The following is a 10,328-nucleotide window of genomic DNA, read 5'->3' as shown; positions in this document are numbered from 1 at the left end:
TTATTAAAAATTATATATATTTTAAATTTATTGATGTTTCTTTAATTTTATTCATTTATTTATTTATTTTTATTTTATGTGTACAAGTGTTATGTCTGCATGTGTGTAAGTGCACCCATATCATGAAGTGCCTGAGGAGGACAGAAGATCCCCTGAAACTGAAGTTATGGATCATTATTAGCCCTCGTTTGGTGCCAGGAATTGAACCTGAGACCTCTGTAAGAAGAGCCAGTACTCTTGACCACTGAGGCATCTCTCCAGCCCGAACTTCTTAACAAAGCTCTAAAGATCCAGATTTACATGGTTATAGGGTACTAAGATATTTCTAAACAAAAAGAAATTCTTCTAACAGAGTTTTACCTTCCACATCTATCACAATAGGTGTTTGTAAGTACTTGCCTATCTTAAAGAAAATGAAAGAGTTATACTCATTATTTTGGCATGAGGTTAATCATCAATTGAAGTAATACAAATGATAAGGCCTCCAACTGAAATCAAAGCTACCTCAATGTCCTTTTCAACTCCTTCTTCATATACAGAAAAAAGATCTGCATTTTGGAAGTGTAAACCGCACCATACTTGTTATTACTTTTATACCCTTAATTTCAGTTGATTCTTTCCGATGAGATGTATTTAATAAATCTATATGATATCTGACATACGATGCAATCGAGCACCCTGACAAAGTGTTTTTTAATACTGAGGCACACAGTTTCTTCAGTAGACTCTCCAGTGACCCCTTAAGATCAGCTTATTGGCTGGCTATCACACACTGTGCACCCAGGCTGGACAGTAAGGTTGTCATGCCTTGCCAAGGCCAGTACCTCCTCCAGTAATGAATGCCCGCATTTCCTTGAAAGGCATCAGATGGTGGCATAGGCTTTGGAAGGGGCGGGAAGAACTTAGACTGTGGAGCGTTGATGGTCTGATACAGTATTTTTGTTCCATAAATGAAAAACTAAAAAAGAAAAATAAATTGAAATTTGCACTATGTATATTCACAAAAATACATGAAATTTAACTTGTTTCTCACTGTATATGTAAATTATTGTACATAATCAGTTATTATTCTTCTGAATATTAAGGGACATAAGGAAGTGATTAAAAAGCACTGGATCCAGATCTTAGACCACAGAGGGAAGAATGTCCCTCCTATTCATATAACCAGCAGCAAGCTCTTTAACTTCTTTGTTCCTCAGTTTCTTTATCTATAAAATGAGAAAAACAAAAGCACCTTCATGGGACATTGTAGGAGTTTCATAAGTTAATATAAGTAAAATAACGACATTTCTACACAGTGTAGATGAGTTCTCTGGCCATTATGCTTAACTTCATATTTAACTCAGAATGCTTCATTAGACTTTTGAGTGTTTTCAATTTCCTAGCTGAAAATGTAATCATCTTTTAGCTGTTCCTGAAAATAACAACTCTTGTTCAATAAGGTGGATGTTACTAGTTTTACTCAAAATATCATTGCTACTTGCCAAGTGCTTGATTCCATTCGCATTCTTTCCAAGTACCACTTACAAACTTTGTTTTGCCATACAATAATAATCCTTATAGAATTATTGAAAATTTTCTGTTCTCTCAACCAGCTAATAAAATGTGCAGGCTTTTAAAAAATTCGAGTTTAAAAAAACAAATAGCTGGAGATCCTAGCATACAGTCTCCATCAGTGTAGTGGCTGTGATCTCAGCACACAGCCAGAGAGTGCCAGGTTCTGGTCTCCCTATGGCATAGGGGCTGAGAATTCAAGGGACTGCCTGAGAGCACCCAGGTCCTGCCACCACGTGGTGGTGAGCTTCTCCTAATTGCACCATACCCATCCCTCTACCTGGGATTTCCTGGGGCCCCTCCCAAGGCCCCAGGGCAGACCTGGCTGTGGTAGGTTAAGGCTGAGATCCTAGCAGACAGCCTGAGAGGGTGGATTCCTACCTCCATCAGTGTAGCAGCTGTGATCTCAGCATACTACCAGAGAGTGCCAGGCTCTGGCCTCCCTCTGGCATAAGGGCTGAGAAGAGAGCAGACCAACTGAGAGTCCCAAAATTGTTCCTCCCTTAGGGAATTTCTCAAATTTTCTCTGAGTTCCTGCTAATAGGGGTCCAAACCTTAAAAGGAAGCCTGCGTGTACCTGACTGGAACCTGACTTGGGCTTCTGTGGGTGCTCCTGAATAGCTGATCTGAAGCCATAAGTTCCCTCCAATATAAAACCTGAGAGAACCTGAAACCTGTACCAACCAGCTTTACATAACCAATAAGGAAAGGACCTAGGCAGCCCGACAATACAAATAGAAGTATATTTCAACTTAATTCTCATATCAGAATCATAAACAACAAAAGAAATTCACATGTCAAAATCACAACAAAATAATGATAAAATGGAAAGCCAAAACATGACGTCCCCACCAAACAACACCAGTCCTGTAGAAGAGTTCTAAAAGGAGAACCCCCTAGAGATAACCCAGGACACTGAATTTAAAAGAACAATCATAAACATGATCAAAGCATTCAATGAATTTAAAGGACACATGAACAAACAAATCAAAGAACTGAAAGAAGATAGGGATAAACTTCTGAATGAATTCACAAAAGAGAGAGAAACATTGAAGAAAACTCGGGCAGAAGTGAAGAAGGAAGTGCAAAACTCAATCCAACTTAAAACAACAGGGGAAAGCCTCACTGCTAGAATAAATGAAATGGAAAACAGAATATCAACACTGGAGGATAAAGTTGAAGAATTGGACCACTCAAGCAAAGCTTATGGAAAATTAAAAAAAAAAAAAAAACAGGAATGGAATATGCAAGACACGTGGGACAACATGAAAAGAAAGACCAAATCATAAAAGACCAACTCTACGTATAATAGGCATAAAGGAAGGAGAAGAATTTCAGGTTAATGGTATTGAACAGATCTTAAACAGGATTGTAAAAGAGAATCTCCCAAAATTAAGGAACGACATCCCCATACAAATACAGGACGTATATACAACACCAAATAAACAGGATCAGAAAAGAAACTCCCCACAGCATATCATAGCAAACGCACTAAATGTACAGAGAACAAAGTGAGAATACTGAAAGCAGCAAAAGAAAAATGAAAAGTCACATACAAAGGAAAGCCCATCAGAATTACAGCTGACTTATTAATGCAAAGTATGAAAGCCGGAAGAGACTGGACCAAGGTATATCCAGTTCTACATGACAATAGATGCCAGCCCAGAATACTATACCCAGCAAAAATGTCTATTATAGTTGAGGGGGAAAGAAAAATCTTCCATGGCACGAATAGCCTGAAAGAATACATATCTACTAAACCAGCCCTTCAAACAATACTTGAAGCAATACAGAGAGCAGAGAAACAATTTTACCCCAGGGGCAATGAAAGAAAATAAATAAAGGTATAATTGAGGAAACACAAAATTAGACAGAGGACATGAACAGTAATCAAACTGATGCAACAAATACACATCTTTCCGTGATAACCTTTAATAACAATGGACTGAACTCCCCAGTCAAAAGGCACAGGCTAAGTGAATGGATTAAGAAATAAAATCCATCTCTTTGCTGTCTGTAAGAAACTCACCTCACCTTCAAGGACAGGTGCTACCTTAAGGTAAAAGGATGGAAATAGTAGTCCAAGCAACTGGCACTAAGAAACAAGCAGGATCTGCAATTCTAATATCTGACAAAATAGACTTCAAAGTAAAAACTAATCAGAAGAGATAAGGAGGGTCACTTCATTCTGACCAAAGGAAGAGTTAACCAAGAAGATATTACAATCCTTAACATATATGCACCAAACTCTGGTGCACCCAAATTCATAAACAAAACACTATAGAACTTTAAGACACAGATTAATCCCAACTCAGTAAAATAGGGGATTTCAGAACCCCTGTCTCCATTAGACATGTCAACAGGACAAAGAATAAACAGAGAGACATCTGAATTAAATGATGCCATACATCAAAAGGCTCTAACAAACATCTTTAGAATATTCCACCCAAGCACCAAAGAATACACTTTCTACTCAGCACCCCATGGAACGTTTTCAAAAATTGACCACATATTGGGCCAAAAAACCAACCTCAATAAATACAAAAAAAAAGTTGAAATAATTCGATACATTCTATCAAACCACAATGCAATAAAGCTCAAAATCAACACTGGACAAAACCCTAGTCACTACACAAACTCATGGTGATTAAATAACACACTCCTAAACAATGAGTGGGTCAAAGGAGAAATTAAGAAAAAAAAATAAAAGAATTCCTGGAATTCAACAAAAAGGACATTACAACACAACACAACCTCTGGGACACTTTAAAAGCAGTCCAAAGAGGGAAGTTTATGGCTCTAAATGCCTACATTAAAAAACAAGAAAGAGCCCAAATAAATGACCTAACACTGCAACCCAAGACTCTGGAAAGGCAAGAACAAATGAAACCCAAACCCACCAGAAGAGAAGAAATAACAAAAATCAGAGCAGAAATTAATGAAATAGAAGCAAAGAAAATAATACAAAGAATCAATGAATCTAAGAGCTGGTTATTTGACAAGCTAAACAAGATAGACAGACCCTTAGCCCAGTTAACTAAAAGAAAAAAAGACAACAAAATCAGAGATGAAAAGGGAAACATCATAACAGACACCCAAAAGACACAGACAATTATAAGGGAATATTTTAAAAACCTATACACTACCAAAATTGAAAATCTAAAAGAAATGGATGGATATCTAAAATTGTGGGAACCACCAAAGTTAAACCAAGAAGAGATCAACAGTTTAAACAGACCTAGAACATATAAGGAAATTGAAACAGTAATACAAAGCCTCCCAACAAAAAAGAAGCCAAGGCCCAGATGTGTCATGCCACCTCCAGTGGAGCCTGCGTGAGGTTCTCTCCGTGGGTCGAGGCTGAGAAAACTTCAAGGAAGAATGCCTCCTGGAAAATGGCGGTGTTAAAAAGGAGCATGCTGTGTCCTTGACTGTTCTGCTTTAGTTTTTGTCTTTATTGCTGCAATATTATTCCTGTTCTTTCCTCATAGAGAGACTGCTTTGTACCTACTTAGGTCGTTAGGCCCACCTAAAGAGAGACTAGATACGGATGATTTCCTGGGAACTCAGTCATCCAATATTATGCTTCCTCTAAATGCTCTTCTCTTGTTTCAAGCAATAATCAAAGCAGCCAAGAATAGGCAAACTTGGAAACTTCTAGATAAGTTATTGCAAGAAGAATAATCTCCCTACTTCAGTCCCTAGAGTTGACTCAAGGAGTTCAAAGGGATACTAAAAAAGATTGCTGCCCACATTTAAGACAGACTTTGGAATTGCTTGCAAGTTAGGGGGAGGTAGGCTATGGCATCCCCTTAAGGGAAAAGAGAGCATATTTAGAATCCTCGAGCCCACTGATGAACCACTTCCTCATACAGGAGTTTATGAAAGAAATAATATATGGGTAAATATTCAAGGAAGAAAAGTGTCATGGTATTCACTACAGTTTATGGATAGCTTAGCTAGGTTAGTTTCATGGTATTCACTACAGTTTATGGATGGGTTAGCTAGATCCAGACCATCTTGGTGCCTTTTAACTAAAAGTCAGCAGCAAACTATATTTAAATTAAAGTCAGCAGCAAAGTATACTTAAACAATTACAGGGAGTATAAGAAACATAAAAAAAATGAATGGAGAAATATGAATTAGAAAAACAAGCCTTTGAAGTTATATGGAGTTATTATAAGGAAGATGCTACTTCACAACTTCACTGGCCTAGTCATTGGCCTCGGCCACCGAAACCTCAGAAGTAAGATAATATCAAGAAAATGAAACCATAAAATTACCAACCATGAAATTTATAAGTAGCTGATGTTGCCAAACCACTAGGGGAAAAGGACAAATAGTCTAAACACTAGATAAGAACACTGTACACTGTACTGTATTGCTTTGATTTTGAATTGTATTTCTAAGAAAATGATTAACCATGAAATCAACCTAATGCTTGCACAATCTTGTTCTGTAACTTGTATAAAATCTGATGCTCTAATTTAGCAAATTACATTCAGACATCAACTATCTCTTGTGTTGTGTCTGTTTGTCACTCGCTGAATCCTCGCCCACTCTCTGATCCCCTGTTCCTGTCAGACTGATTGCTCCGGTCTGGGCTGGTCCATCTCACAGACGGACTTACTGGAGAATTCTACCAGACATTTAAAGAAGACCTCCAACCAATACTACTTAAATTATTCAAAACGATAGAAACAGAGGGAGAACTCCCAAATTACTTCTATGAAGCAAGAGTCACAACAAAAAAAGAAAAATATACACCCATATCATTAATGAATATAGATGCAAATTTTCTCAACAAAATACTTGCAAACCACATATAGATACACATCAAAAAGATCATTCACCATGATCAAGTAGGCTTTATTCCAGAGATGCAGGGATGGTTCAAGATATGCAAGTCAATAAACGCCATTAATCATATAGATGGACTCAATGACAAAAACCACATTGTCATCTCAATAGATGCAGAAAAGACTTCTGACAAAATTCAGCATGGATTTATGCTCAAAGTCCTAGAGGGAATTGGACTGGAGTGAACATACCCCAACATAATAAAAGCTATATACAACAAACCCACAGCCAACATCATTCTAAATGGAGAAAAACTGGAAGCATGCCCATTAAAATCAAGGACCAGACAAGGATGTCCACTGTCTCCACTCTTTTTCAACATGGTGCTTGAAACTCTTGCTAAAGCAATTAAATAGGAGAAGGAAATTAAAGGAGTACTAATTGCAAAAGAAGAGTTCAAACTATCACTCTTTGCAGATGATATGATACTATACCTAAGAGATCCCAAAAGTTCCACCAGAAAACTCCTAGAGCTGATCAACACTTTCAGTGTAGTGGCAGGATAAAAAATCAATCTACAAAAATCAGTAGCCTTTCTATATACCAAGAACAAGCAATCGGAGAAAGAATACAGAGAAATGCTCCCATTTACAATTGCTGCCAAAAAAAAAAAAAAAGAAAGAAAGAAATACCTTAGAATAAAATCTGACCAAAGACACCAAATTCTCGACAATGAAATTTTTAAACCATTAAAGAAAGAGATTGAGGAGATGGAAGGACCTCCCATGCTCATGTATTGGAGGAATTAATATTGTGAAAATGACCATCTTACCAAAAGCAATATATAGATTCAATGCAATCCCAATCAAAATCCCCATAATACACTTCACAGAGTTAGAAAAAAAATCCTTAAATTTATATGACAGCACAAAAGACCCCGGCTAGCTAAAGCAACCCTGAGCACAAAGAGTAATGCTGGGGGGGATTACTATACCAGATCTCAAAGTATACTACAGAGCTATAGTAATAAAAAACAGCAAGGTATTGGCAAAAAAATAGACAAATAGATCAGTGGAACATCATTGAAGACTCAAACCCAAGTACATGCAAAGTCAACCACCTGATCTTTGACAAAGGTGCCAAGAACACACAATGGAGGAAAGACAGCATCTTCAACAAATGGTGCTGGCAGAACTGGATCTCCACCTGTAGAAGAATGAAACTAGATCCTTATCTTTCACCTTGCACAAAAGTCAACTCCAAATAGATCAAAGAGCACAATATGAAACTGGAAACCCTGAAAGTATTAGAAGAAAATATTTACAGTAACTTACAAGATATAGGTGTAGGAAAGGATTTTCTAAATCAGACAGAAGTTGCTCAAGAATTAAGGTCAACAATCAACAAGTGGGACTTCATTAAACTAAAAAGCTTCTGTTCAGCAAAAGAAACAATCAAAAAAGTGAAGTGAAAACCAACAGAATGGGGGAAAAAATCTTCACCAGTGACACATCTAACAGAGGTTTAGGATCCAGAATATATAAAGAACTCAAAAAACAAATAATCGAGAAACCAAATGACCCAGTTAAAAGATGAGCTTAAGATCTAAACAGAGATTTCTCAAAGGAAGAAATAAAGATGGCTAAGAAACATCTCAAAAAGTATTCAACATCATTAGTAATTAAGGAAATGCAAGTTAAAACCACCCTAAGGTATCACTTACCCCAATCAGAGGACTAGGATTAAGAGAGCAAATGATACCAAATGCTGGAGAGGATGTGGAGAAAGGGGAATGCTCATTCACTGCTGGTGAGATTGCAAACTCGTGCAGCCCCTATGGAAAACAGTGTGGAAAATCTTAAAAAACTAAAAATGAGCCTATCATATGACCTGGTTATACCACTCCTTGGCATATACCCAAAGGATTCATCCTATTGTAGAGACACTTGTACAACCACGTTTGTCGCTGCTCTTTTCACAATAGCTAAGAGATGGAAGCAACCTAAGTGTCCCTCAACTGATGAGTGGTTAACAAAAATGTGGCATATTTACACAATGGAGTTCTATTCAGCAGTAAAGAAAGATGAAATCATGAAATTTGCAGGTAAATGGATGAATCTAGAAACTGTTATACTAAGTGAAGTAACACAGACTCAGAAAAACAAACGTATGTTTTCCCTCACATATGGATCTGTGCTGGATAGCTTTGGTGAAAACTTGACACACCTGGGTTGGGGGCACCTCAATTAGGGAATTGCCTTCATTGGACTGGCCTGTGGCCATGTCCATGAGGAATCTTCTTTATTGTTAAGTGATGTGGGAGGGCCCAGTCCACTGTGGATGGTACCACCCTTGGGCAGGTGGGCCTGTGTTGCGTAAGAAAGCAGGCTGAGCAGGGGCCAGGGGAGCAAGCCAGGAAGCAGAGTTCCTCCATGGCCTATGCTCCAGCTCCTGCTTCCAGGTTCCTGCCCTGAGTTTCTACCTTGGGCTCCCTGATGAACTGTGACCTGGGAGTTGTAAACTGAATAAACCCTTTCCTCCCCAAGTTGGAAGTTGTCAGAGTGTTTTGTCACAGCAATGGAGAAACAAACTAGGACAGAATCCTAGCACCAAATCCTTTTAAATTCCAGGTCCTTTTAATATGATGCTGTACAGCAGTCTCTACTGCATGAAATAACTATCATCATCAGGACCTCAGCTGTGCCTGATCGCTAATCATCACAATTAGGCTTGTTGATGGTTGTGCTCATTCATTAAAGGAAGGCCAAGCAGGGTCATTGGACCCTCACCGGAGTATCCAGCTACTCTTCTCTGCCAACTGTATGTAATTTGTACCTAATCACACATGGTCTCCTGGATTTGTGGAGGGCTAAAGTATACAATCTGGGGGAAGCTAGGAAGAGAAGGCATGGCCCATGCTGAGTAAGTCTTTCTGGTGTTCATACCCTCAGGTCATACACACACCTCAGCAACCCCTCAGTTATCTCAGCAATTAAGCTCAGTAAATTCATTGGTATCCCAGTAAAACTTTAATCAAACATTGGCATGACACTAGAACCCTCTAAGCATTGCTTAGTATCTCCAGGAAAAGAAGTCTCACAACAGATGGAAACTTTATTTGTTAATGCTATTATGTCTCATAATTATTTTTAAAAAAAGAAAAGGAGAATGTAAAAGATGTTAAAAGGATATGGTAATGGGGATATTTTCCAAAATAGCAAAATGAGAAAGCCTAAGCAAGCCATGAAGGTCTGTTTAGGTTTGTTATGATATATAAAGGATGAGAGAAAAATAATATACAAATAGTCTTAAAAAGTCTGTGGTCACAGTTTAGTCAACTAGTTTAAGGAACAAAATATGCATCTAGTGAAAGTTTATCTGACAATATTTGGTTTTTCACCCAAGCCTTATCTACATAGCACATGATAATTAGAAGTACCAGACTGGTGGAACTAAGTTTATTGGATGTTTGACAGCCATAGTTTGAGGCCTATACTAATGTAGTCAGAGGGACTTAAAGGAAACATCTCATTCATGCTTCCAAGTCAATCCAGACCTGGTTGAGCAGGACCTTTGACTTATCTTCACATAGATGGAACTGATAAAAGAAAGGAGCCAGGGGCTCCTCCCAAGCCCATGTGACCCCTGAGGAACAGATCCTCAAATGACCTTAAATGTAAAAATAAATTGATTTATTTGGGCCCACTGTATGGTCATAAACACCCAAAAGGAAAGTATAACCAAAGAGTAAAGTCATCAGTATATTTCTTTAAGAGCTCAAGGGATTACACTTCCCAGATGTTAGGCTTAAGTCTATATAAAAGTTATTTAAACAATTATTTCTCATTGATGATTTTGTTCCTAACTAGAGAGTGCTGCTCATACGTAAGACTTCAAATCTTGATCTGCAATACTGTAGTGCCCACCTGTAGCTAAGGGAGACAACCAACTATTGTTTTAAAATGATGGGTAAA

General features: G+C 37.9%; 1 protein-coding gene across 1 annotated transcript in view; it reads right to left on the bottom strand.

The window, feature by feature from the left end:
- LOC103729553 (2,4-dienoyl-CoA reductase, mitochondrial-like) overlaps positions 1 to 10,328 on the bottom strand; it is a 30,737-nt gene that overhangs the window by 7,629 nt on the left and 12,780 nt on the right. Inside the window, exon 4 of the mRNA XM_029560892.1 lies at positions 825 to 958. Coding sequence (XP_029416752.1) covers positions 825 to 958 — 134 coding nt within the window. The remainder of the gene's footprint in view (positions 1 to 824; positions 959 to 10,328) is intronic.

Source organism: Nannospalax galili, unplaced genomic scaffold (assembly GCF_000622305.1).
Source record: "Nannospalax galili isolate Female #2095 unplaced genomic scaffold, S.galili_v1.0 scaffold872, whole genome shotgun sequence".
NCBI lineage: Eukaryota > Metazoa > Chordata > Mammalia > Rodentia > Spalacidae > Nannospalax > Nannospalax galili.
The sequence above is the reverse complement of the archived record's forward strand: the minus strand, read 5'-3'. Positions and strand labels throughout refer to the sequence as shown.